This window comes from Ovis aries, chromosome 12, assembly GCF_016772045.2.
Source record: "Ovis aries strain OAR_USU_Benz2616 breed Rambouillet chromosome 12, ARS-UI_Ramb_v3.0, whole genome shotgun sequence".
NCBI lineage: Eukaryota > Metazoa > Chordata > Mammalia > Artiodactyla > Bovidae > Ovis > Ovis aries.
This window is the reverse complement of record NC_056065.1, coordinates 48822013-48849427: the sequence shown is the minus strand read 5'-3', so window position 1 is coordinate 48849427 and position 27415 is coordinate 48822013. Positions and strand designations below refer to the sequence as shown.

The following is a 27415-nucleotide window of genomic DNA, read 5'->3' as shown; positions in this document are numbered from 1 at the left end:
AGTGGGCATGCAGGCTGCACAGATGCCTCACAAACTCCCCAGGCTCCCTCACCCCAGCAGGACCTCCACGTGCAACCCACCCTGCCCTGCTGGGACCAAGAAGCTGTCGGCCCACCCTGAGCACATCACTGACCCTGGCAACTCAGGAACTGCCAGGGCTCAGTGGTCTCATCTATAAAATGGGACAAGCCCCCAGCCCACCCCAGGGCACATCCAGGAAGACCCTTGCAGCCCAGAGGGCATTTCACTGGGAGGGTCTGAGACAGCTCCCAGGGGCACAGACAAGCTCTGTGGCCGAGGCCAGGGAAAGGCAGAACGCTGGTTCCCACGGTCCTCTCAGGAGCCCACCCAGGAGGAGGGGCGGGGCTCCAGCCTACGGCATCCCTGGGCAAGTGAGGCTGGGAGGCCTTGTCCTTCTCTGCAGACCCAGCCTCCATCCTGCCACAGTAGGTCCCGCGTGGGCAGGGGCACTTGTGCCATCCACTTACCAAACACCCAGTGGGGAGGCATGAGGAGGGTCGGGGGGCGAGCTCACAGGCCCCCGGGGCCCCAGAAGGCCTGCCTCTTGCTGGATCCTGCTGTAATTATGTCATTAAAAGACCACCCCATCTCAGAGGCCAGCCCTGGGAGAGGCCCACAGCCCCACTGTGTGCAGAGCGGGCCTGGAGAACAGTCATCAGAAAGACAGAGGTGCCTTTGTGGGTTGAGGGGGGGCAGGGGACAAACCTGGTAATTAAAGGATTCGTGGAGCGAACATGAAGGCCCTTCCCAGAGTCAGACACTTTGAAAGGAGTTGGGAGTCTGCCTGCGGGGGTCTCCAGGCTGTCCTGGAGCAGGCAGTCTGGAGACCCACTGCCCTGCAGAGACACGGACCCCCGAGTACAGGGCAGCAGCCGCATCTGTCCCAGCTGACGGTCAGGCCAGCACGGCCAGAGGGCACAGCCACAGCCACCCACCCCCTCCATTCATCCCAACAACCACCAGCAGATGCCCAGCGCCAGCTCCCGCAGGGAGTGGAAAAATCTCCCTGGAGATTTCGGGAACTGTCCTCAAAGGAGGGGTTCAATGTAGCTAAATCGGGCATGTGTGAGAGCCAAAGGCCACAGTGCCCACCAGGGTGGGGGCAAGGGAAGGGCAGAGCAGGGCAAGGGGCCTGGGGGAGCTGGCAGCTCTGCACACCAGTCAGGCAGAGGAGAGCCAGGTCCCAGGCCTGGTCCCGGCCAGTGGCCAAGAGCAGCCCTCGGCGGTGTCTGGACCTCGAGCCAGGGGTCAGGCTCCCACCCTCGGATACAGTGGGCACCACTGAAGGGCAGCCCGGGGGCGGCTTCCTCTCAATTCATCAATTATCCCAGTTTAGAAACAAAGTCATCCTTGAGCCAAGGCCAGGAGCTCAGGACCCATGGGCCTGCCTCTCACCCCCACACCCTCAGGGGGAGCCGCCTGCTCCCAAGGCCTCCTGGAAGAGACCAGGGCCTCCCCTTCAAGAACCCAAAGCCACTAAGGGCCACTCCCAGGACCCCACCCACCCATTCCCTGCTCCTGTGGGGATCGGGCTCCTTCCTTCAAAGGAGGAGGCCTGGGCCTGAGGCTCCAGGTAGGACCAGGGACACCTTTCCTTGCAGAGAGGGGGTTGGGGGAGCGGCAGGCCAGCCTGGGTTCCCAGGGCTGCCCCTCTTCAGGTTCCAGGTCATTCCAGATGGCTCAGAGGTGAACCCTAAGTCTCTGATTCTGCCGTCGGTCCCCACCAGTTCCTCTGGGCCAAAACGACTCCCTCTCTCCACTCTGCTCCTCTGCCCCTGTCTTGCTCCCACCTGGAAAGGCCACTCAGCCCCACCTGCACCTCCAAGCCTAGCCCACAGGGCCACCTCCTTCAGGAAGCCCTCCAGACCACTCATCCTGCTGCACATCAGCACTGGCGCCCTGAGAGCTCCATGGACCCAGGAGCAAGTCCTAGAGCTGCCTGAGAGACGGACCCAATCTGACCATTTGACAGCTGAAGTAATGGAGGCCCAGAGGGACCAGGGCCTAAGCTTGTTGAACTAAGAAGTACCTAGAGTTTATCCAGGTCTAGGACCTCAGAGGCCGCTCTCCTTCTCTGAGGTCAGCAGAGAACAGGTCACAAGAAATGACCAGCGGCTATTTATGATACTAGAGAAAGATAAATTAAGACAAACCTAGACAGTGTATTAAAAAGCAGAGACATCACTTTGCAGACAAAGGTCCGTCTAGTCAAAGCTATGGTTTCTCCTGTAGTCACGTACAGATGTGAGTGAGAGCTGGACCATAAAGAAAGTCAAGAGCAGAAGAATTGATGCATTCAAATCTGAAGACTCTTGAGAGTCCCTTGGACAACAAGGAGATGAAGCCAGTCAATCCTAAAGGAAATCAACCCTGAATATTCATTGGAAGGACTGATGCTGAAGCTGAAACTCTAATATTTTAGCCACCTGATTCGAAGAGCCAACTCATTGGAAAAGACCCTGATGCTGGGAAAGATTGAAGGCAGGAGAAGGGGATGAAAGAGGACGAGATGGTTGGATGCCATTGCTGACTTAAAGAACAAGAGTTTGAGCAAGCTCTAGGAGATAGTGAAAGACAGAGGAATCTGGGGTGCTACAGTCCAGGGGGTCACAAAGAGTCAGACACAACTTAGTGACCGAACAGCGTTCCAAAGTGTACTCTTTTTGCCTGTTTTTCCCAAAAGATTCAAGGCCAGTCGGCTATGACAAGATCGTCCCCAGCAGATCTGGGGGATGGGCGGGAGGGGCCTCTGCCATCGCTCACTCCAAGCCGCACCCAGCTGTACTCCGGGTGCAGAGGGAGGACAAAGCTGTATTTTCAGAGGGTGGAAACCGTTCCTAGTCGGGCTGATGGAACGGATGCTACGATAGGATCCTCGGAGCCCACTTAGGGTCAGGGTACCCGAAGGTGCCAGTCCTCAGGGCAAGGAGGCTTGTGGTCCTAGGGGGTGTCCTGACCTCAGGCTACCCCAAAGGAGAGGCCACATGGGCACCACTTGCCCACAGAAGCTCAGGCATCCCGTGTGCAGGGACCCCAGGACAAGGGGCCATCACCGCCCTCCCCCCACCCCCATCACCCATTAGGTCTCTCAGTGGCCAGACCTCTGGGGAGAAAAGGCCACCACCACCCTGCCAGGGCACTCTGCCCCTCCCCTGCACTGGTGCCTGGGACCTGCACAAACATCCCCCTGTTCCATCCCCACCAAGCAGAGAGGGGAGCTGGAGTCTGGCACGTTACCCTGAGGCCCACAGGCACATCAAGATGATGAGATGCCTGGCCTGGACAGACAGCCGTCCTTGGCCGGACTGCACTGAGGGCCTGTGCTGCCCCAGCCTCCAGCCCCAGCTCCAGGCCCCGCCAGCACAGGCTCCCTTTGTGCTCCTGAGGCTCCTGCCCAGTCTTCCAGGGAGGGGAGGGGGCGGCGGGCAGAGGTGGGCAGGCAGGCCCAAGGTAAGGGGAGGGGCACCAGGCAGGGGAAGGGCTCTTCCTCTCCCACTGCTCCCCACCATCAGAGGGGTTCCTTTCTCCCTTCCTTACTCTTTTGTTCAAATGAAAGTATTTGAGAAAGCAAAAAAATATATGGCTTTTATTTTTGAAACTGGAATCAATTATATTTGGGGGGGTGGTGAGTAACATGCCCAACAGTGCCAGGTCTCAGGTCTGCCGGCTCCAAACCCAGTGTGGATGGACCGGAAGAGGATGGAGCGGCCCTGCAGGGGCACAGGCCTCACAGCAGGTCTGCACACACCAGCCCTGCACACCACCCCTGCCCAAAGGCCCTGCACACCAGCCCTGTATACCCAGCCCAGTCCTGCACACCCACCATGCACCAGGTCTGCACAACAGCCCTGTACACCCAACCTAGTTTTGCACACACAGCTCTGCACACCCAACCCAGTCCTGCATACCCAGCTCTGCACACCCACCCTGCACACCAGCTCTGCCCACTCAGCCCTGCACACTCAGCCCTGTATACCAAACCCTGAATACCAGGTCTGCACACCAGACCTCACGCCTGCTCTGCACACCAGACATTTCTTGCAGGAGATGGTATCCTAAGAGGAGGCCTAGGGGCGACCCTACAGCTTTGTCTACTACGACTGGCCATTCTCCCAGGAAGGGCCCCGACCCTGGAGGGCCACGGGCTGTCACAGGCCAGCCCCCTCACCCCTCCCCATACAGATGCTCCAGCCTGGGTGGTGGACAGGGAGGGGTCCTGGGGATCCAGCCCTCTCCTCCCAATCAGATCTCAACAAGGCTCTGCCCCCATCAAGGGCCAGCACAATGACCAGAGATGGCGTGGCCAGAAGGTTCAAGGTGCTCACTGGGCTGGACCAGGCTCCAGCCCCAGCTCTGCTGAGCAGCCAGACCTCCCTGACACCAGATCTTCTTCCACGAAGCAGATGAGGCTAGGGCTCAAGGGAGGGACACAGGCAGAGTGTGGGAAGGGACAGGAAGGTGCCCCCACCCCGAGAGGCCATCCCTAAGTGACCTCGGGAGCAGGGCTGCTCTGGAGGCAAAGCCAAGCCTGGAGCCCAGACTCAAGAGACCAGCGAGTGTGTGAGGCTGTGATCACGGGCCCCTCCCCACCAGGAGCACCGAGTGTGGGTCTCCGAATCCAGCGGCTGGTGCTGCCCTAGGGGGCCCCCGGCTGGCTGCAGAGCGCCTGCTGGATGACAAGCCCCCCACCCACCTCACCCCTGCAAGCCATGCACCCTCTGGTACCCAGGAGGCCGAGTATCACGTCTCACAGGAAGGGGGGTGCTGCTCAGGACAAAGGGAGCACCCGTCAGTGATGTTTAGGGCTTGGCGTCGGAAAGAGCATCAGGGCAGGAGTGGTGGGAGGACTAGTGGCCCCAGAAAGCATGGCAGAAGGGGAGGGGGCTAGAGAAAGCCTGGTCCAAGGGCAGGGGGCAGGTGTCCTGGATGCTTCCTGAGGACGAGGCCAAGGACAGGCCACACTGCACAGTCCTCCTCACTGCCCTCCCTGGGCAGCAGGGACCCCGGGGCTGCTGACTGTCAAGGCACAGCCCATTCCCAGGGACCACCCCACAGCAGCTCGAGGCCAGATGTCCCTCTTGCCCTGAGCACACAGCCCAGCATCTCCACACTCACCCTCGGTTATCAGAAAGACCCTGAGAAGAGGTGATGCCTGGCAGCTGAGCCCCTGCACCCCAGCCTGGACCCCAGCCTGCACTAGCGTGGGGTGGAGTCACCTCTGTCCAGCCCACAGAGGTGCTCAGGCTCTAAATCCACGTGGAGGCCTGACTGAGGCTTGGAGCACTGATGGTCCAGGGTACGCGGCCGGGACCCTAGCATCTGGAAGGGAGACAGCGGTCCTCATGCCGTGGCCGGACAGCAGCGCTCCAGCACCCAGAGCCCAGGAAGCAGGACCTTCTGCCTCACAGAAGGTATTCAATGAGCAGTCAGAGCCTGCTGACTCTTTCCAATGATGCCAGCACCCCGGGCACCAGTGCCAGGCTCAGAACTCGACCAGCACCTCCCCAAGACCCCCGCTTTCAGCCCCACTTTGGGGGCACACGCATGTGAATGCACAGGGAACAGCAAGAGCACGGGGGTTCCCCCTACAAATGGGGCCCCGGTCCCTCATAATTTCCTGGTTTCCTTCCGGTTGCCTGCTGGCATCCAGAGCCTTAAAGCACGTCACAGGATGTACGCCCCAGCGTCTATGGGGAAGAGGCCCCCAGCTGCTCAGCAGAAGCAAGTTCAAAGCAGGGGAAATCATCTCAAGCATTTCGACAGCGGCTGCAGCTCCATGCCCTGTTCCAGCAGGACCCTCAAGCTACACGATTGGGTAAGTAACTCAAACAAAGCAGAAGACCACCAGGGAGACTCACGCCAAGAAATTAGGAAGAGGTCTGCAGGTTCTTTGGACGACTTTTCATGTACTCATCTGTATTTCTTTATAAAATTTCTATTCCCCTTGTCCCTCGCCCCAGCACCTGCTTTAAGCTCATCCACACCCACAGTGTCCCCACAGGACATTGCCAGGGGACGGATCGTCAGTGGGTCAGGCTCCAGTCTGCAGGCGTGAGGATAGGACCCCATGTCCCCCAACTTCCGACATGAAGGACACGAGAGCCCCTGGCAGGTGGGTGTACAGCTCAGGGACCCCTGGGACGAGCCGCTTCCCAGCTGACCCAGGGACCCTGGTTCATGCCTGTTTGTCTCCATGCCCACTGTCCCCACCCACAGAGGGTACTATTGGACGGGATGGACTCTGATGATGGGGCAGAGGCATCCATGAGAAAGGGGGCTGCAGGGAGCGGGGTCAGGGCACCAGAGACCCCCCACCCCCAACCATCAGAGACTCCTCGGCATGGAGTACCTGGAGTGGGCACCACTCACCATGCTGACAGCGAGGACCCTGGAAGCCAGGGGGACAGCGGCACGGCTGGGCTGAGCCGGACACGCAGTGGCCGCCGTTAAAGCAGAGGCCGGAGCTGCACACAGCTGTGGAGGGAGGGAGAAGGCGTGTGAGGAGGGGCAGGGGCCTGGGGGCACCCCTGGTCCACTGCCAGGACACAAGGTCCCTAAGTCTCCCCACAAGGTGCGGCCTCAGGCCTAGACAGGACCCAGACCTCTGGACAGACAAGACAGCTCCCCACACCCCCACTGCAGCCCTGGAACCATGTGGTGGCCTTGGGGAAGGGTCCCACAGCCAGGCAGGTCACTGGCTCCGCTCTGCCGTCCTGGGTCACACACCATTCCTCCTCCACCAGGGCTTGAGCCATCCCCGCCAGGTCTGGGTTCAGTGAAGCCCCTCTAGGTGAACCAAAAAAAACCCACTCGCTTCAGTGGGACATGGAGTTCCAGGGCACTTTCTGGGGGAGGCCGAGGGGGAGGGGGTCGTGGGAGGAGTGTGGGAGGGGCAGGGGGAGCAGCCCACAGTTGAAGGAAGCTGAGAGATTGCCTGAGGCCCCCTCCCTGCAAAATTGCATTGGTGGAAATACCCAGACTGGTTCCACCCCCGAGGAGGTGCAATTCTGTGGGCGCCCAGGCCTTGGGATAGCAAGAAGAGAGGGTCCAGGCAGAAGGTCAGGGCTGAGAGCAGCTGGCCTCCCCTGCCTTCTCCAGAGGAGACTCCCTGCTCCCAGACCCTCTCCCCACACCCCAGCCCCAGCTGGACCCAACCGGTCACCCTGGGGGCAGCTGTGTTTACACCTAAACCCACTGCCTGGGGGTAGCCTAGGGTTACTGAGCTGCCCCCTCCAGTGCCAGGCCACTGCATGGAGGAGGCAGCGGCCAGCCCAAGAGGCAGGGGCCCTGGATGGAAGGGCAGGTCTAGTCCCAGCCCCATCACAGAAAGGACCCCACCCCAGGCTGGACCAGGTGCCTCCAGGGGCTTCAGCATGAGTTTTCTTGGCTCTGCAGCCACCCCCCGCCCACATCCACACAGGGGAGGGCAAGGCCAGGGCAGGGGGGCTCTGCCCCCACCCCCACAACACCAACAGCCAGGCCCTGAGTCCAGAGATGTCGGGGTGCTCACTGGCTGAGTGGACACTCTGAATAGTGGCCTGGACACTCTCCAGGCACCCCAGAACCCAGCATGACGAACAGGTCAAGCAGGGAGAGAAGCTGGAGGGCAGGAGACCCTGAGGGTAGGGACGCCGGCCGGGCACATGGGTCTGAGCATCCCCTGGACCAGGCGCTGCCCTTGTTGAGGAGACTGGGGCTCAGGGACGTGCGGCACATGGCCCCAGGTCACACAGCCGCTGAGGAGGGACCAGTCCACGAGGAACCAGCCCAGGACAGATGAGCCCAGGGCTTTCTGACTTAGAATCAGGAAGACTGGCCGAGGGAGACACGGGTCTTTTCAGGGAGCGTCTTCTTCCTCCTCTGTCCCATAACCGGGCCTCTGTCCCAGCCCTGGAGGGACCCCTCCTTTCAAGCCACCCTGCTGGGGTCCCAGCTGACTCTCCTCACACCTGGCAAACTCCCTCAGATTTCTGAAAGGAGGTGGGAGTTGGGGGCTGGGGGACAAGGCAGTGCCACAGGGGAGCAGGAGGAATCACGTGGTGACCCTGGAACCCACACAGGTGAGTCTGGGCGCGGGGCCAACCCAGGTCATGTGGCACCAGAGTTCCCACTGCTGAGAGCCCCAAACCTGTGGACCTGGGCGACTTTGTGGAGGAAGGGAAGCCAGCTGTGTTTACTTTTCACATCTTAAAGAAGTCTTCACCGTCCTGCAGACCTTCAGCCTTAAACCACCACGATGGGCCACCCCTCCAGTCATGGGGGAACCAAGTATCCAGGTTGGAGCTCACCCCGGGACTCTGCCCACCCCAGGAACCTCTGCAGGCTCTGCCAGGTCCATGCCCAGCCTGGGGGCCCTCGTGGACAGCACCCTGCCTGTGCCCACCTCCATGGTCAGTTCCAGAGCTCAGGGGGAGACAGCACCCCACTCCCTGCTCCCACACCCCTCCCCTGACCTGGTGCACAGCATCACAGCCACCAAGGGCTCAGGCCAGAAATGGGGAGCCGGCCTCACTCTCGCCCCAGGTCCAATCCAAAGCCAGACCATCGGCTCCACCTCCCTTGCATCTGGAGTCCACACTTGTCTCTGTTGTCAGGCTGGACGAAGCCACCTCTAGAATCCCCTTGGAGTCTTCTCAGCCGGTCCCACTCACCCCGTCCTTTCTCAGTGGTGCAGCCATCGTGTTGCTTCATGGCAAGAATCAGATCATGGGCCCCTGGCTGAAAACCCGTCTGTGGCTTTCCCATCGACTTGGCACAGAGCCCCCTAGCCACCCATCAGACCCCAAGAGCTGTGTGCCTGGACAACAGGTCCCTTCCGCAGGGAGCCTTCCCAAAGAAAGAAAGAAAGAAAAAAAAGTGAAGTCACTCAGTTGTGTCTGACTCTTTGAGACCCCGTGGACTGCAGACCGCCAGGCTCCTCTGTCCATGGAATATTGCAGGCAAGAATACTGGAGTAGGTTGCCATTTCCTTCTCCAGGGGATCTTCCTGACCCAGGGATCGAACCCGGGCCTCCAGCATTGCAGGCAGATGCTTTAATGTCTGAGCCACCAGGGGAGCCCCAAGCCTTCCCAAGCCGCCAGGCAAATCAGTGCCCACAGAGCCCTAAAGTTTGCAACGCTGCACCTCTCAGTGTACCAGCCCTTAAGAAAGGCGACAGCTAAGCTCCCACCCAGGCCTGGGCTCCCTGGGATCAGGGCACAAGCCGCCTCCAGCACCATCGCCTCCCTTGGTGCCACCGACACACCCACACTTAGAAGGCACTCCATAAACTTTGTTGAATGAAAAGGAAAGAGACAAATAAATGTCAGGCCAAGTGAGACGTGAGAGTTATTTGTGGGGAGGCCCTCGGGGGAAGGCAGGAGCTCAGGATCCAAAGGGATGTCTAGGGCAGCGCATTCTCAGACAGAAAAGAGAAAAGGCTGCACAACAGAGGTGCTCAAAGCTAAAAGCAAAGGTGCTCAAGGCACCCAGACCAAGAATGGTGCTCCTAGTGGCCCCAGGCTTGTATGATGCTGGAAAGACAGGGTTACCACAGAGAGAAGCCTGGGACCGGGGGTTCTGGGTGGCATGGGGTGGCGTTGGGCACATCCCCCTCGTGGCAAGATGGGCACCCAGAGCAAAGGGACAGGGCAGCATGGTGGAGCACCTGTGGGTCCCCATCCCTCCCCTGGGTGGGTGATGGTCAGGGACACCTCCGGGAGCCCCCCACTCCTCCCGCTGTCACTCAACACCCCCCAAGAGAACCCCTCATAGGTGAGGAAGACCACAGGCAACACTCACAGCGTGGCTGTGGAAATGGAGCTTGGGAGCCACAGACTAAGGCTTCATATCAGGATGTTTGCTTTCCTCTACAAGAAAGAGGAGCCATGTGTGTGAAGAGCAGGCAGGTAGGAAAACAGACCCAGGGGACACGTGGAAAAGAAAAATGTCAAAGCTCTATGTGGCGGCTCCTACATGCTCAGTCATTTCTGACTCTTTGCGACCCCATGGACTGTAGCCCACCAGGCTCCTCTGTCCAGGGGATTCTCCAGGCAGGTATACTGGAGTGGGTTGTCACGTCCTTCTCCAGGGGATCTTCCCAACTCTGGGATCAAACCCAGGTCTCCTGCATCGGCAGACGGATTCGTTGCCTGGGAAGCCCATCAGCGGCTCAGACAGATTCATCTATTGGACTAGCGTTTGCTGAGCATCTGCTACACAAAGGAAACTATTATTACTACAAACACATGTACACCTAGTGGGCAATTTGATGACTCTTCCCTCACAGAGCTCAAATGCTAGCAGGCAGGGTGCATGTCCAACTCTTTGTGACCCTGTGGCCTGTAGTCCCCCAGGCTCCTCTGTCCATGGGATTCTCCAGGCAAGAATACTGGAGTGGTTTGCCATGTCCCCCTCCAGGGGATCTTCCTGACCCAGCGATCAAACCTGGGTCTCCTGCATTGCAAATGGATTCTTTACTGCTGAGCCAGTAGGGGAGCCATGCACAGGTGTTAAATGGAAGAAGGATGGATGCTTTGGAAATGGTTTATAGATTGTTAAGTACCAAATCTGCCTTATACTTAACATTGCTATTTAAGTCACTAAGTCATGTTCAACTCTTTGTGACCCCATGGATTGTAGCCTGCCAGGCTCCTCTGTCTGTGGCGCTCTAGGCAAGAATACTGGAATGGGTTGTCATTTCCTCCTCCAGGGGATTGCCCCAACCCAGGGATCAAACCCACATCTCCTGCTTGGCAGGTGGATTCTTTACCATTGTGCCTGCCACCTGGAAAGCCCATACTTTTTAATGAATTTTATCAGCACCTACTGAGTGCCAGGGTGACAGCAAGGGGTAGGCTTGGGGACCTACCCTCGTCACTGTCAGCATGGCTGAACCCACAGGACCCTCAGGGACTCCGGAGGAACTGTCAGAACCCACAAGTGTGAGAAACTCAAGAGCAGGTGGAGGTGAGCTGGGGAGGGGGGAGCACTGTGCCCACAGGGTCTGCAGCTGCCAGGCAGCCGCGTCTCCCAAGGCTGGAGGACGCTGCCCTTCTTCACCGGACCCCCGCTGCCTTCCCCCACCCCACCCAGATGCCTTCATGGGGCAAGGCAGCTGGGGCTCTGAAGACCTACATTTAAGTCCCAGCCCTGATACTCATCTGTTGGTTGGAAATGTGGGCTAAGCTCCCTGCCATGTGTCAAATGCAATATCTTCATGGACCCTTCATACTGTCAGAGTGCTGCCCCCACACAATCACCTGGAGCTGAAGAGCCACACGGCCCCGCAGCAGCTCAGGCCCAAGGCCACCATCTGAACAGAGAGGAGGAACCACCCCCACCAGGTTATAGACAGGGAGCCAAGGCTCAGAGACGTTGACCAGGCCTTTGCCTTGGGGTGAAGCTGGGTGGACTCGCCCACATTCCTAACACCAAAGGCTGGGAGGATCCTTAGGGTGTCCAGTTCCCAGGGGGATCCTGGGCAGGCCCAGGAATGGGAGGACAGATTTAGGGAGAACAGTCCACAGGGAAGGGTACCACGTCCAGGCATCATCTGTGGCATCCTGACGCCAGCCTCTTCCCTTCACTGGGACAGGCAGGGACACCCAGGCCCAGCCAGACATCAACTCCACTGGCCGTGGAGGCCCCAGCCTCACTGTCCCAGGACAGGCTGACCCTGGAAATGGGACCTGGCTGTTCTCTGAGGGCTTGATTTCTGCAAATTCAGCCCCCCGACCACCACCCTGGACCTAGGCTTGGCTGAGCCTGAGCCTCCTTCCCTCTGCCCCAAGAGGGGCTAGTGGAAACCTGAGTGACCACAGGCAGGAAAGGGTGACCCAGACTGACACCTTTGTCCAGCCTGCCAAGCCACCCGCCCACATGCCGAGGTCACCGAAGGCGGGTCTGGAAGCCAGCCCTGCAAGCGAGGGCTCGCCTGCATCCCAGAGACCCCAGCAGGGAGGGCGGCTCAGCTCAAGGTCACAGGCAGGCAGGGTGTCTCCCGTCTTATCGCCCAGGCTGCAGGGCAGCGTTTCCTCAGCTTCACCCCAGCCGCTGATTAAGAGCTGCCGTGCGTAGGCGGGCAGGCATGGGAACCAGTGCCCACCTCAAGTTGGCAGTGGTTCAGGAAGGGAGGCCACTTCCCTGGGAGCCCAGGGGACAGAGCCGGCCTGAGCCCTCCTGCCTTGTCCCTCTGACTCTGCTCCTGCCAGCCTTCCACCCGACGCTGGCTGAGGGCTTGGGGCCCAGATCACATGCCCCACCAGACCTCTCCCACCAGGACCCTTGCTGCAGGGAGGGAGTCACCTCAGCTCTGTGCTGGCCACCCAGGCTCCAAGTGCCCAAGGGAGTGGCATGCCCTCCAGGCGGTGCCTCAGGGTCCTGTGCCTAGAACAGCACCCACCACACGGGGGAGGGGGATCTCAGAAGACAGGCGGGCAGACTCCCTCTACCCAGGGTCAGGCCCAGCTCCCAGAGCCCCCACATGAAGGCAGGCCTGGCACAAACTAGCCACACTGACTTTGGGACACTGTGTCTGGTCAACACAGAGGCTGAGGCACCCTGATGACAGCGAAGCCCACAGCCCCCTCCAGGCCCACCCTGGGCCACAGAAGCCCTGAGAGCACACCTGGGTGGGGCAGCCTCCTTCCTGGCCCCCACCATGCCCACCTTTCTGAAAGCAGTCGGTGGGGAGGGGCCGTGCACCCAGAACCTTCCAGAAGCTGAACTTGGTCCCAGCTCCCCTGGGCGCACAGAGTGCTCTGGGCCCCTGGTGACAGGGGCACCTCCGTGTCTTGTCACCGGTGCTCCCCACTGCATCATGCCCCCATGAGAGCATGCGTGTAGGTGTCTGGGCACCCACGGAAGTGTGAGTTCATGCACGTGACTGTGCACACACACGTGCGATCAGGAGCATGGGTGCACACCTGAGTGAACAGATGTGATTGCCCGTGTGAGTAGGTCACACGCGTGTGAGTAAACCCAGGCACAACGTGTGTACACCTGAGGGTATGTGAGGCTGTGTGGTGAGCTCTTCTGGGTGGGCTGCAGGCCCAAATGTGAGTGTGTGTGTAAACGTGTGTTGGCCACAGGGCCGGGCCAGTTCAGGTGTGAGGCATGGTTCGGAGAGACCAGGCTGCGGGGGGACACAGCAGGACAACATGCCCTGCCCCCAATACCTTGGTCCACACCAGAGACAGGAGGCCCGGGGCACCAGCTCTGTAAGTTCCCCCACTGGGCGCGGGGTGGGCTCAGGGCTGCCATGCTGCAGCCAGAGCGGGAAAGGACCAGTGAAGGTCAGAGACCGGAAGCTGAGGAAGCCCCACCTCAGGGGTGGGGGCGTACGCAGGGCCACCTTCCTGCAGCTCCTTCCCTACAGCCCCAGCCAGCCAGGGACCACAGAGGAGGCCAGAGGGAAGACAGGCCTGCCTGGCAGTTCGAGAGCTGGACACAGGGGTGCCAAACCACGCTTTGCCCTGTGGCCCTGGCTGAAGGAGCTGAGGCCACAGGCACAGATCCAGACCCAGGGCTGGGTTCCCGGGGTGGGGACAATGGCTCAGCCCTGTCCAGTTCCCACCACCTCGAACCTGCCCTTCCCTCTGTGGTGGGGCTCTTCCCTGGGCACCAGTAAGGCCCAGCACTCACATCACACAGGCCACCACCGCCCTGGGCACAGAGGCCTCCTGGACGCCCACTAAGTTAGCACCTCCCTTCCATGGGCCCTCTCTGGCCTCATTTTTCTCTGGAGCATCCCCACTCGCCAGCTTGGAAACTTCCTTCTTCCTTCCTCTCCCTCTGCACGGGATGCAGGTTCCAGGAGAACAGGGCCAGAAGCCGCCGCGGGTCGCAGCCCCTCCCACACCCGAGAGCAGTGCCAGGCGCCCTGTCAGCCTCTACAGATGCCTGTCGAGAATGGATCACTAGCAGACTCCCCAGTACGTGCTCTAGGAACACTGTTGTATTACTTTGACTTTCGGCTTCCTTTTTTTCCCTTCCTTTCTAAAGAAAGAATTCATTCTGAAAATACTGCACAGCACGTGTCAGCAAACCCCAGGGTACACTACTGTATTAAAGGCTCTGAGAAGTCCTGCAAAAACAACCCCCTTAACTGTACTTGACTCAGAGCTTCCTGGACCACAGTATCCCTTCCCAGAGCTCCTGGCACCCACAGAGCTGGTGCAGTCTCTGGCCCCTCCTTGGGCCCTGCTTCCCCGTCCTCCAGCCTCTGATGGACTGAGCCCAGCCCACATGGAGAGAGCTCGAGACGGAGCCACGGGTGGTCTTCCTAGCATGGTCTCGGCACCCATTCCATTTCAGGGTCCGCACGCAGGGGTCTGAGGGGTTGAACTGCTCCAGGCCAGGCGCCTCCCCTGGGCACTCAGTAAGGGTGGCCAGGACCCAGGGTGACCATGGTGGAGACATGGGGAGGGGCCAGCAAAATCTGTCATCTGATTAGGATGGAGGTGCAGTTCAGAGGCCACTGAACAAGAGGACAGGCACCCCAGCAGCAGAGCCCTCTGCCTCCCCGGGGAAGGGGCCCACAGATCGGGGAAGGCCCCGGCCATCGGGCAGCCCCCTGCTGGCACTTCTCCTTTTCAGTCACCTCCAGGTCACACCTGCTGCCATGTGGGTCTTGGAGAAATCCCACCGAACATTAGAAGCTTCCTGCTGTCCTCCGGCATGAACACCATGAGGACCTGAGCTGATCACACACACGGCCAAGTTTCCAGGTCATATCCGTGGCTGGTGGAGGGGACAGGGCCAGCAGGAGTCAGTGTCACAGGGCCCTGCTGCAACCTGCCCACTTCTCAGAGCCCCAGAACTGCAGAGACCCTAGACTGGATACAAGGAAAGGTGCTGAGGAGGCTAGACTGGGGAGACAGTCGGGAAAGAATGGCGCAGATAGATGGGGAGAAAGGGGGAGGGGGGGGGCAAAGCCGGAGGAGTGGATCCCAGGGGCAGGCAGGGAAGGCCCTTTGCCTCATCACCGGCCCCTCCACTCGCAGGACCTCGGAGGCGACACTGACCCCATCTGCTGGCCTAACGCCTGCTGACCTATGGCCAAGAGGGGACCGAAGGCAGCCACCCACTCTCACCTGACCCCCGAGGCAGGGCTTCCCCGGGGGCTAGGGGCTCTGGCACCTGTAGGGACCCTGGGTCCCCCAACCCCAAGATGGGTGCCTGATTCGATTCTGCACCTGCCCCAGGTGCCCCCATGAGAGCCCGGGTGTGAAATGCACAAAGGACATGGGGAAGGCTCTGGCCCCATGAAGCTGGGAAACCAGCCCTGAGCATCTACAGGCAGAGGGACCCCAGGGGCTCAGCTACAGCATGGGGCAGCTAAGAAAGGCCCTGGCCACCCACCTCTCCCCGTTCCTCCTCCCCCCAACCCAACCTCCTCCTGCTCTGGCTCCAGTCACTCCACGCAACACCAGTGCCCATCTGGCTGGCCTGGTCTGCCCATCCTCACACATCAGGGTCACTCCAGCATCTGCCAGCAGCAGCTGGCCTCACCACAGACCTGAGTCCCCCACAGACCTGAGACCCTCACGGGCATGTATTGTCCGTAACCTTAACCCAGTCCCCCTGAAATTTCAGTGCTCCAGATCAGCTGAGCACAAACTGAGCGAGTGAATGGATTTAAAAAAATGAATGAGTGTACCAATGAGCTGGTGCTGGGGGCAGGATCCCAGCTCTCTCCCTGCTCCTTCACATGTTGGCCACCCAGACACCGGGGGGACAAGTGAGTGTCCCAAGAGGTCAGATCACATGGCTTTTCCCAGATAATTAAAGCAAACAGATACAAGCCAGGTACATAAATAAATAAATCCCACCCTAAAAATTAATTCTTAAAAATTAACCAAGAAAGCGAGAGCCTCAAGTTCAAGATACACGTGGGGACCCTGTCCTGTGTCTGCCAGCTGACATGAAAACCTGGACCTCCAGGGCCTGACCCAGCCACCGAGATGCGTCCCACCTCCCCACCACCTCAGCCCTGCCCCCAGCCAGAGGCACTGCCCAGGCTGCCCTGGGAGGGTCCCCGCTGAGACCCGTCCCTGCACTGAGAAGCCCCTAAGGTAGGCCCCTTAGTCCTGAGCTGGTTCAGCAACCCCTAATTCCCAAGTGGTGTGGCTGCATCTTCCTCTTGCCAGACAGCCAGCCAGGGCAGGGCCACTTCGAGCATCCTGGCTGCGGGCACAGGCAGAACCACAGGCTGGGCCCACCAGGCTGGAGCTGAGACTAGCAGCTCCTGGTGCTGTGGACCCAGCCCGATGCTGGCCCCCTGTTCCTGAACAGCCAGCACTGGACCGTCTCCACAGTGGGCCTCCAGGGGTCTGGACGGCCCTTGGGCCCTCCCACTCCCCCCACCCAATGCTGGGATGGTCACTCCAAGACACAGGCGACACTGAGGGTCACCGGGCTCCAGATCAGGGGTGCACAGTGGATGACAATTGTGGGACACTGCTGTGCAAACCTTCCCCTGCCCCTACCCCTGCCCCTACCCTGCCCAGAAGTCTTCACCCCAGGCCAGCCACGTGGTGATGCACCCACGTCCCTTCCCATAAACCCAGGGGATAGACCTAGACCCCACTTCCCCTTCCACACAGGTCACTATTGTGATCAGACAGCCACGGAGAGGAGGGCCATCAGAGCTGGATGCTCCCCACACTCCAGGGGCCGCTGGCCGGCACCACCTGCCCCCGCATCATCCCCCCAAGGCGCGTCTGGTCCTCTCCCCCCTGCCCCTTCCTGGAGAGAATTACTCATTTCCTCTCCTGGACAAACATCACCACATCCTCTGCTTTCCCCCTTTCCTGCTAGAGTCCACAGAGCGCATCTGTGGCCCCTGTTTATGGACCGCCCCCTCCAGGGGCCAGAGGACAGGCAGGGACACAACCTGGGAAGTTCAGTTTCCACCCCAGTCACAGAGCCGCCCACACGAGGTTAACCCCCACGCCGTGGGGAGCCATGAACCTGCCACCCTCCACGGTGCAGCCCAACCTCAGCCTGTCTGGATGCCCCAGCCCTATTTCAGGGGCTGCCCAACCTGTGGGCCAACCTCTCAGGAGGACGGCTGCCTCCTCCAACCCTGCCAGCTTCATCAGCAGGCTCGCCTGTGCCAACACCCGCAGACCAGGAACCCTCCCCCAACACCCTCAGCAGCTGGACTCCAGCCCCATCCGCTCCATTTACAAAGCAGAGGTTCACAGCCACCCGCTAGGATCAGAACCCAATTCCTGCCCCACCTCTGGGACCCTCAGTGGGGTCCTGAGGGGGGTTTCTGGCTGTCTGTGGTCCTGTGCAGACACCTAGGGGCTGCTCCTCCCCCTGCATCCATCAGGACCCTTCTCTCTGAGGGAAGCAGGATTGACATTCTATCCAGCAGAGAGGAGACTGAGGCCCAGGGTGCCCACAAGGGGTTGGAGCTCCTCGCCCAGGCCCCAGACAGAGCAGCGGAAGGACCCAGAGAGCAGGGCGTCAGCGTGGGCACACAGGGTAGGTGGGCAAGGGGTTCACGCTCTATAACACCAACCCCAAACCAAGCTCAGGGGCGTCTGAGCCCACTGACACCCAGACATGGCCCTGGGGCCACCCTTGGCCCCCTCCCTGGTGCTGTGCAGATGGCCCCCTGCCCTCCAGCTCTGCACCTCCACAAGTCCCAACTCTCTCCCTCTGCAGCTCCTGCAGCATCGGGCCAGAGAAGCATCACTGGTCCTCCCCTTCCATCAGCTCCTGTGAACAGTCTCTGGGGAGCAGAGTGGCTGAGCCAGTGGCTCTGAAGTCTCTCCCGCAGCCATGAGATGCTTCATCGTGTGTGGCAGCGGGACCAACCCCCGGGAGACTGACTGAGGATGTAGCCTCCGTGTGGGGAGCGGGAGTTGGGGCACTCACGGGAGAGGCAGCCCTGGCTCCCTGGCTGCTGGCTCCACCCCGGGCAGCACCGGAACACCGTCTGGGCCTCCGTGGAGTACACCTGCCTGTAGCCCGTGTAGTAGATGGTTCTAGAAGAGAAGAGAGAGGGAAGCGTTACCGCTGAAGGACCAGGCTCCAGGCATTTCCATCTGGTGCCTCTGGCTCCGACCTCTCATCTCCCAGACCGACTCCCCCACTATCCCCAGTTCACAGCCGAGCAGGTCAGGGCACAGAGGCAGGCGAAAGGTCTGCATTCCCGAGGCCGTGTCATATAAATGAGGGGCACTGGGGGTGCACAGCCATCCTGGAACCAGTAGCAGGGCAACACGCCAGCCCTTCCCTCTCACCCCCACGGTGGGCCCAGCTCTGAGCGACCTCGGGACAGGCATTGTGTCCAGCACACAGCTCTCATCACGCGGCCAGTCTGGAAGGGTCTGAGGGTCAGATTCAGGGCCCAGCCCAGGAGCAAGAGTGGCCCCTGGGATGACCAAGTGAGCCGAGGTGCCCAGTGCTGGCAAGCCGTGCCCCAGGCTCCCAGCCCACCAGTCTACCAAGGAGCCGGGTGGTGGGCTGGTCCTGGGAAGTCCCCAGGGACCGGCCCCTTCCCCACTAAGGGCTAAGCCGGGGAGACAGGCTGACTGAGGGTCAAGCATCTGTGGGTAGCAGCAGGACCCAAGTGTGCTCAGCACACAGCACTGAGGTCAGAAGGGACAGCTGGGAGGCCTTCCTGGAGGAGGGTGCTTTAGAGGCCAGGGTTCCCTGGGTCCAAGGCTGGTTCCCGCTCCAATGGGACTGTTATGGCCTCACAAAGGCCGAGCAGAGAGGGGCACAGTCCTGCTTCCAGGAGTTGGAAGCAGGCAGCCAATTCAGCCAGCCTGGGGCCTGGCACAGGGAGTGGCCACAGGAAGGTGGTGCCCACGTCAGAGAGAGACCAGCCCCACCCAAGGGGTAAGGGCCTCTCATCTGTCCCTACCCCAGATCCACAGGCTGCCCCTGGCCACCTGCGCCTCCAGGTCCCCAGAAGCCCAGCCACTCAGGGCCACCTTCTGCCAGTCCAACCCAACCTCTGCTCTGTATCGCCAGCCCCCACAGCGGGCAGGCTTGGGGGAATAGTCCAAGAGGGTCCACCTCCCCCAGGCTGGGACTCTCCTGCAACCACGAACCTGGAGCAGAAGCTGGAGGGCGGGGTGGGGGTGCCCTGGTCCTACTCAGCCCATCAGACTGTCCTCCACCTGCAGCGCTCCTCCTTCCGGCCACACCCCAACTCCTGCGTCCCATCTGGAGACCTCTGTGTTTGTTGCTCCAGAGAGTGGGCTTTAACAATCCAAGCAAGGATCTGCCACACCCCACCCACCTGCCTGGGGAGCCACTCCAACTCCCTGCTTCAGCCCCCAGCCCAGACGACAGAGAGTGGAGTGGCAGGAAAGCAAAGGGACAACCCCAAGCCTACCCTGCATGAGCGACCTCCAGGCACAGCACCCCACCCTGCTGCCATCTGCAGGACTGCTGCCCAGGGCCTGGCCTGGTTGGGTCCAGGGCCCTTGTGGCATCAGGAGGTGTGGGGGCTTGGGCTGCCAGCTCCAGGTCAGGGAAACAACACCCCTGGCACTGCCTGGCTTGCTCTTCCTGGCCCTCAGGAGTAGCGGTAAGCTCCTGGTTGCTGAGGGGACCTGGACCCCTCAAACCAACCAGGGCCGCTTCCCAGAAGCGTGAGCACGTGCGCATGACTGTGTACATGCATCTCAGGGGAGTCTGCAAAACGCCACTTTGGCAGGACATGAAACCACTTGCCTGGAGAGAGGCCTACCACGGCGCAGACAATGTCTGGCAAAGCAGACGGACCCTTCCGCCGTAAATATTTACCCGCTCCCTGGGCTACGTGCTGCTCCTCCCAGTGACCGGGCTGGTCGTCCACCCTCCCCTAAAGCTAATGACCCTTGGAGACAGCAGGTCAGACTGCAGCCCCTGCTGCAGCTCACATGGGACACCTCACGTGGGACAGTCACATGGGCCCCCGCCACTGCCAGGAGCCAGTTTTCGCAAGGCCAGGGTGGACAGGGGGTACGGCTACTAGGCTGATATCCACTCCTCACTTTGTGTGGTCCCCGAGAAGCCCAGGACCCAGCACAGTGGGGTAGGGGAGGGGCCTGGTGGGGGCTCACGTGTAAGCTTCATGCTCGAGCATCCTCTCCCTCCTCACCTGTTCCTTCGTGCCCATGGGGGGCACGCAGCCCGAGCTCCCCAACCCTGGGGCAGCCTGTGTTGGGTTTGTTGGGGAAATGCTCACTGGGGGGACATGAGCAAGACCCCTCGTCCAGCCCCTCAGGCGTCGTCACAGCCTCGCCTGCTCGGGGCCGGGATGCAGGCCCGCGCCACCCCACCCAGCCCCACCAGGGCCATGCAGCAAGCCCACCAGCCCAGGAATCAGACACAGCCGCCACTGTGGCTGCAGGAGAAACAGCAGCCGCCACAGAGCTGCCACACGTGCGGCCTGGCCCGCGGCTGGTCGCGTAAGAGTGGACCAAGGAGGGCTGGACGCTGGTCCGGCAGAGGGGGAGGGAGGGCTGGGAGCTCAACACGATAAAGCTGGAGCCTCTGTGGGGTCTTATAGGAGTGGGCCAGCTGCAGGAGCCTCCTCAACACTTGCAGAGCTGGGTGGGGTGGGGTGAGGAGGTCCTTCCGCCCCTCTCTCCTCTGAGGGGGTGTGCCATTCAGCCTCTGGCTAGGCCTTCAGGACGTGAACCTGCTGGGTCTGCCCCAGGGAGTGGGGGCTGTGACCTTTGTTTTAAATGTTGGCTGTCCCATCACACCTGTACAGTCCTCACTGTGGTTCTCAGCTGGGGGTGGTTCATCTCCCTCCCCGGGCCTTCACAGCGTCTGGAGAGTGTGGGTTGTGGAAGTTGAGCTGGGAGGATGGGGCAGGTGGACAGCCCCTCTACCACGACGGTCCTGTCCCAGGGTCAGGAGGGCTGAGGCTGGGCCCTGAGAGCGAAGGGGCCTGTCGTTTCCTCAGAGACGTGCATCTCTTTGTCCCGTCCCCACGGCCACCCACCCACCCTCCAGCCCAGGGACCACAGAGCTTCTGGCTGCTTCCAAAGTGGTGCCCTTTCCCCGAAAGCTATAGGGGGTGGGGATGCAGCTGATGTCACCCCATTCCTGTTTTACAAACACACCTAAACACACTAGCCACAGCCTGCACGGCCACGGGAGGGCCAGCTGGACGATGCATTTGGGAGACCTCCCACAGCTGGCGTGGAGGCCTTGGCCATGAGCATCGTGGGAGGGAACAAAACACACTAACAAGGCAGGGAGCCCTCCAGAGTCGAAACAAGGCTGGGACGCCCACATATCCTCAGCACTGACCCCAGGAAACTCTACAGGACACTGACCGCCGTGGGCACCGAGGTGGGAAGGTGGTCGCACTCACCTGGAGTGAGACAGCCCAACAGAGGAACCTGCACTCCGGCTCCAGCCCGGAGCCAGGCAGACGGGACAGCGGCTGCCACGGAGCTGGGGCCCACACTGCTCCCTCGGAACCTGGAGGTGGCCCTGCTGGATTTCGGGGGGTAGGGTCCCAGATACCGGGCTGGGCAGTGCAAGGAAGGGATCTAGAGCCCTGCCTGAGCCTTCCCAGGAAACCGGGACCCAGAACACGGACCCCTGACACGGGCTGCACACGGCCAGGCAGCACAGCCCCCCAGCAGATGGCCGTTCCCCAGCAGTGCCCAGGCACCCTGCCAGGAAGCTGAGGCACCAGTCACCTTGAAAACGCTGCACCCGCCCTGCCCAGGACAGCCTGGAGAAATGGCCAGTCACAGAAGCCTCCCCAGCACGGCCACCCACCCACCCTCCAGCCCAGGGACCACAGGGCTTCTGGCTGCTTCCAAAGTAGCACCCTTTCCCCGAAAGCTATGAGGGGTGGGGATGCAGCTGATGCGACTTCATTCCTGTTTTACAAACACACCTACACACACACACGTGGGGCCAGGGCAAAGAAATGCACGTCTCTGAGGAAACGACAGGCCCCTTTGCAGGGCCCAGCCTTAGCCCTCCTGACCCTGGGGCAGGACTGTCGTGGTAGAGGGGCTGTCCACCTGCCCCATCCTCCCTGCTCAACTTCCACAACCCACACCCTCCAGATGCTGTGAAGGCCCCGGGAGGGAGATGAACCGCCCCCAGCTGAGAACCACAGTGAGAAGTGTACAGGTGTGATGGGACAGCCAACATTTAAAACAAAGGTCACGGCCCCCACTCCCTGGGGCAGACCCAGCAGGTTCACATCCTGAAGACCTAGCCAGAGGCTGGATGGCACACCCCCTCAGAGGAGGGAGGGGCGGAAGGACCTCCTCACCCCGCCCCACCCAGCTCTGCAATCAGGCAGATTCCAGAACCTGCCAGAAGAGGAGAGGTAGGCAAAGGCACTCCCTCCGCTTGATTTTGAAATAAAATCTTGAGCAATAGAGGTTTCACACCGGCTCGGGGGCAGGCAGCAGCTGCCTGTAGGCGGGACCTCAGCAGGCTGAGCGCCCCGCTTTCACCCTCCTGCATGGATGGCCAGCACCTCTCCCTGCACGGTCCCCTCCTCCTCCTCACAGGCCCCTCCCCACGGGGTCTGCCCCCACCCACCAGGCCCCAGGTGGCCGCTGAGCAGGGGTGTACAGTCTGGGAATAGCCTCCATGGTAGCCACACCCCAATGGCAGTGTCAGGGGCCTCGACCTCAGATGTGGGGCACTGGGGCGGGCCCTGTGCCCTGAGACCAGGACAGCCTCGCCCCAGCCGCACTGCCCCCTCCCTGCACTCCATGCTGCAGCAGGGGTGAGCTGAGCCCCCACCCCTACATGGGTCCTTGGAACCCCTGCACGTACCTGCGCTCATGGCTGACACACCAGGCCTGCCGCCCACAACCCGGCCTCCACACGGGCACTGTGCGGCTGAAGGCCCGCACACAGGGCTGGCGGCGGCCCACCAGGGTCAGTTCCTGCTCCGCACACACGTGGGGCCTGGGATAGAGACAGACAGTCAGCACCCCCGTCACCAACTCCAACCCCCCTGCATGCTCCCTGTCGGGGGTCCAGCTGTCCAGACCTGAGGGCAGGCCCCGGGTGAGGGCACCCAGCGCAGTGCCCACCCCGGGCCTGCACAGGCCTGGCCTCGAGAGCACGGATATTCAGGAGAAAAAGGATGCACAGAGCTGCCTCTGAGCCTCCCCCTCAAACCTCAGCCACGTGGGCTGAGGGATGCTGACCAGCGGGATGAGCATGATGAGGCGGCACAGCAGCCCTTCAGGCACATCTGCTCCGGTCACTCTCCCGTCCACTGCCCCCTGTCCTCACCCCCTGAGGCCCCTGCGTGACTCTGGTCCCCTAGGCCGGCAGGCAGGCCGCCTGGCTACTGCGTGCTGAAAACCGTTCAAGGGAGGAGGGGCGAGCCTGGAACGACTTTCTCCTCTGGGAAGTTTCCGGCACCTCAGAAGCACAAGCGGAGCTGGCTTTTCCATTTGGAAAGAGGGAGGAAGTGGGGGCGGGGGGAGGAGGGCAGAGGGGGAAACAAAGAGGCAGGTGGGAGGAGGCACAGAAAAGACTCCCAACGATGGGGAGCAGGGCGCAGGGCGGGCGGGAGTCCCTGCTCGGGCCCTCTGCTCTTGAAACGAACCCACTGCCCATCTGGGGGACGGGAGGTGCTTCCTCAACTGCAAAGTGAGCAGAGCTTTGTAGGGGGCGGTGCTCATCCCAGCATGGGCCATCTGCTCCCTGGGGCAGAGCAGGGCTCCTGGAGCTGCAGGTGAGGGTAGGCGTGAGACTCGTCCCTCCGGGGTGGGCAGTTCCTGGACCCCAAGAACTAGACGCCAGGGTGAAGAAGTGAGGACGAAACCGGGGCACAGGGCAGGGGAGGCAGTCATCCACACGCAGCTGGGGAAGCCTGATTGCACACACCCCCGGGTCTAGGAGGGGGCTGGGTTGCTAAGAAGTGTCTCTGTCCTGTCTGTTTTTACAGGCTCTATTTATTAGTGGCCTCCTGGCTTGGGTGCAGTATGCACGAGGGGATGCTCGGCACTCTGAGGATGGATGAGCCCAGGTCAAGCCTTGAGGTCCCAAGGATGCTGTGACCTGGGCAGACCACCCTTAGACACCCAGGTCCTCCCACCAGACAAATGGACAAATGATCACAATGTCAAGCTCACGCCCAGCACCAAACACACAGCCTGGCCGGCATGGGGCAGCTGGTGAGGGGAGTGCCCCTTCCCTACCTTTTCCTTCCACCCAGCAAGGCCTCTGCCCCCAGGAGAGACGGACAGGCAGGGCCCAGTGACTGGGAGCTGCTCACAGGCCACTGAAAGTACAGTTCAGCTGTCAAGCTTCCTGACCAGTGAGCAGGGGCCTTCAAATGGCCGGAGGAAGCCTCAGTGAATGGGGGCCATGCAGTGCTCAGGGTCAGTGGGTTTAGGAGTCGTTTGTAACTGGGGACTTGAGCTTGGAGGGCCTGTCCCTCTCCGGGTGGGAGGGGTCAGTCTAATGAGCTGATTCGGGAGTACTGGACATTTTCCTAGCACAGCTGCCCAGAGGACTCCAGCCCCAGAGAAGCAGGGCTGTGGGAAGATGCCTCCTCTGAGCCTTGCAGCCTCGGGCTGAGGTAGGTCAGAGCTCCCTGTGCCCAGACACTGCTCCCACAGCCTTGTCTTGACCAGCCCAGCACACTGTCAGCAGTCAGCCCAGGTCCTGGGGAGAAAGGCCAGCATCTTTCAGCAGCAGAAGAGGTTCACTTTGGAGATGTAAATAAGTAAATAAATAAGTGTTGGCTTGTTTGGAATCTGGACCCGTCAGCCAGCAAGAGCCAAAGGACCAACCACATCACCCTGCAGGTCCCCAGGGTCCTGGAGCCACCAGTCCGTGGGAAACCCCCTTAGAGCATCCTCCCGCCTCACCTTCCGACAGGCCCACCACGGGTTTGTTGAGCCAGCCAGGGAGGGTGGAGCTGCCCGTGAAAGGAACTGACACAGAGGTCAGGACCTTCTGGGGCCCTCACTGCTCTCCAGGTCCCCCTTTTGAGGTGCAGGCAGCAAGGAGCCAATTCTGGGGCCTCCAAGAGCCCACTGGCTCCTGCCTCCTTTCTGGGCAGAATGAGCTGCAGGATGGGCCCATTCACAAGGCTTCTCAGAAGTCTAGCAAAAGAGCACCCCAATCATTCAGCCAGCCAGCACACCCACTGTGGCCCCCGCGAGGGTCTGGGAAGGTGGCAGGTGCTTACAGACATGACTGGGAAGGTCTGCTCCCAGGCAGCAAGGAACTCAACATGACAGGGGGCATCTGAGAGTGGAGTGACTGCGCCCCAGGACAAGAAACATGGGCACAGGCCCCAGAGGGCAGCCACCCCCCCACACACAGTTGGGAGGATCCCCAGGAGGAGAACTGGTGGGCGAGGCCTTGAAGGGTCTGAAGAGCAGAGGTGAGGGGCAGGGATGAGGCTTTCGGAAAAGTGGGCCCGAGGAAGTCTGAACTCTCCTGCAGTCCTCTGCCCACCGGGAGAAAGCCCTCCCAGGGCTGAGTGAGCCCTGGCTAAATGGGCACACCTCAAAGGACAGGCTTACTCCCCGGGGCTGGGGAAGGGCAACCAGTGGTCCCCACCAGCCCACTGGGGCAGAAGCCCCTCTTAAGAGCAGAGTCCTCTGTTCAGCATCCACCCTGACCAGCACCCAGGGATTCTGGGGAGCCTGGGCCAACCATGTGAAGAACAGGCAGGCTGAATGGCCTAACTGCCCCATGTTAATCCCTCTGAGGCCACCGCTTCCCCTGGACAAACTAAACTCCCTGGGGTCACAGCAAAGAGCGATGTTGGGGGAGAAGTCACGTGGGGAGTCGGGGCTCAGGCCCCAGATCTGGTCCTTTAAAAGGCCACAGAGAAATCTTCTTTCTTGGAGTAAAGCAAGACCCCGGGGGCCTGGGGTCATGGACTTGCCCCCTCCCCAGCTCTGGCTGGAAGCCTGTCCTTTCTGTCTGTACAGCCAGGTGCACCCAGCCCTCAGGGCTGGCGGAGCCCAGCACAGGAAGCCCCCGCCAAGGCCCCAGGCAGCACCCCCCCCTCCCCGCCCCGCAGCCGCTCAGCAGCCTTTCCAAGCTCCGAGGGCCCCAGGCCCAATACCCTGCGGGAGCGCGGGGGCGCCAGCAGGCCCTCCCCCCCACCCTCCTCCTCCAGACCCGTTCACTTCGCACCAGTTTTCCTCTGAGGCCAACACAAGGATCGATTTGCTGTTTAAAAGAGACCGCTAAACGGCCCGCTGGGGAATCATCTTTCAAAATTAAATTCATCTCGGCTGGCTCCCTGACCCTCTCTTCCTGCCCATTCTGTAACTGAATTCCTTCTCCTGTCTCCCAGCCCCAAAGCCCGCGTATTTAACACAGAAATCAAGCCCAAGCGGCCCCCTGTCTGGGCACAGGACCCCGGCCCCAGGAGACAGGCTCTGGAAGGAAGTGGGCTCGGGCTGCTTCCTCTCAGCCTTCTCCAAGCCGCCCGGCCAGACCTGCCCAGACTCCCTCACCTCGCGGGGCGCCGATTCCTCCCAACGGGCAAACCCGCGGTCAGAGTTCAGGCAGACGAGGAAGGGGAAGGGGAGAGGCCGGGTGGCCCTACCAGGGAAGCTCCCCCAGACCCAACCCCCGACCCTTGTCTCTTAACCTCCCCCTCTCCAGTTAAGGCAAAGAGAACTCAGTTCTTAGGGGCCCGGGGGGAAAGCCGCCCAAGACTCGGGGTCTCCGGACGTCCCTCCCGCCTCCCGCGCCCGCCTCGGCTACTCACATGCCGGGTTGCAGGCGGAGCAGGGCGCCAGCGCCCGTGGGCATTGCGGGGAGCAGCAGCACCAGGGCCAGGGCCACGGCGCGCCCCGCCGCCCCCGCCTCCGGAAGGAAAGGCATAGTGCCCGCGGCGCCGCGCCGGGTCCCTCCTACAGTCCCGCGCTCACAGGCGGCCCAGGCGGGCGCTTGGAGCCGCCTCCTCCACGTGCGCCATGGCCCGGGGACCCGGCGGGCGCAGCCACAGGTGCCGCGCCCGGTCCCGCCGAGCGCGAGGTCGCCGCAGGTGGGCAGGGCCCCGGTTTCGAGCCCGCGCTGGAGGGCAACGCGGAGTCCTGTGCGCCTGAATGCGTCCAGCCAGACACCCGCCCCGGCGCGGGGAGCCCAGTGCACGCCAAGCCCGGCGAGGGAGACGCGGCCCACCTCCGCCACGCCCCCTGCTCCGACCCCAGCCCCGACTCCGCCCACCGCCCAGATATACAGGATCCCTCCTACCCCGGCCTCGTCCCGCCCCCGGCACACCGCCGGGCCCGGACCCCGGCCCACAGCCCATCCCCGCCCAGACGCTCCGCCCCAGCCCCGCCTTCCTCGCCCACAGCCCCGCCCACAACCCCCGCTGCCCACTCGCGCTTCCCACTCCTCTCCGGCTGAAAGTCTCAGGTTCCGTGCGACTCGGGAGACCAAGGGGTGGAGCAGCAGAGATCTCGCCCCTCAACC

General features: G+C 61.5%; 1 protein-coding gene across 6 annotated transcripts in view; it reads right to left on the bottom strand.

Moving 5' to 3' along the window:
• Nucleotides 1-27089, bottom strand: part of MEGF6 (multiple EGF like domains 6) — a 103810-nt gene extending 76721 nt beyond the window's left edge. For 3 of the 6 annotated variants that reach the window (XM_042257369.1, XM_042257372.1, XM_042257374.2), the window contains exons 1-4: nucleotides 26706-27089; nucleotides 22781-22915; nucleotides 17894-18003; nucleotides 6391-6495 (exon numbers count right to left, since the gene is read on the bottom strand). In XM_042257369.1, coding sequence (XP_042113303.1) covers nucleotides 6391-6495; nucleotides 17894-18003; nucleotides 22781-22915; nucleotides 26706-26821 — 466 coding nt within the window. In that variant the 5' untranslated portion in view covers nucleotides 26822-27089. Of the gene's footprint in view, nucleotides 1-6390; nucleotides 6496-17893; nucleotides 18004-22780; nucleotides 22916-23160; nucleotides 23223-26705 lie in introns of those variants that run through there. The other 3 variants (XM_042257371.1, XM_060396140.1, XM_042257370.1) reach the window with 2 other exon arrangements.
• Between the last annotated feature and the right edge of the window lie 326 nt (nucleotides 27090-27415).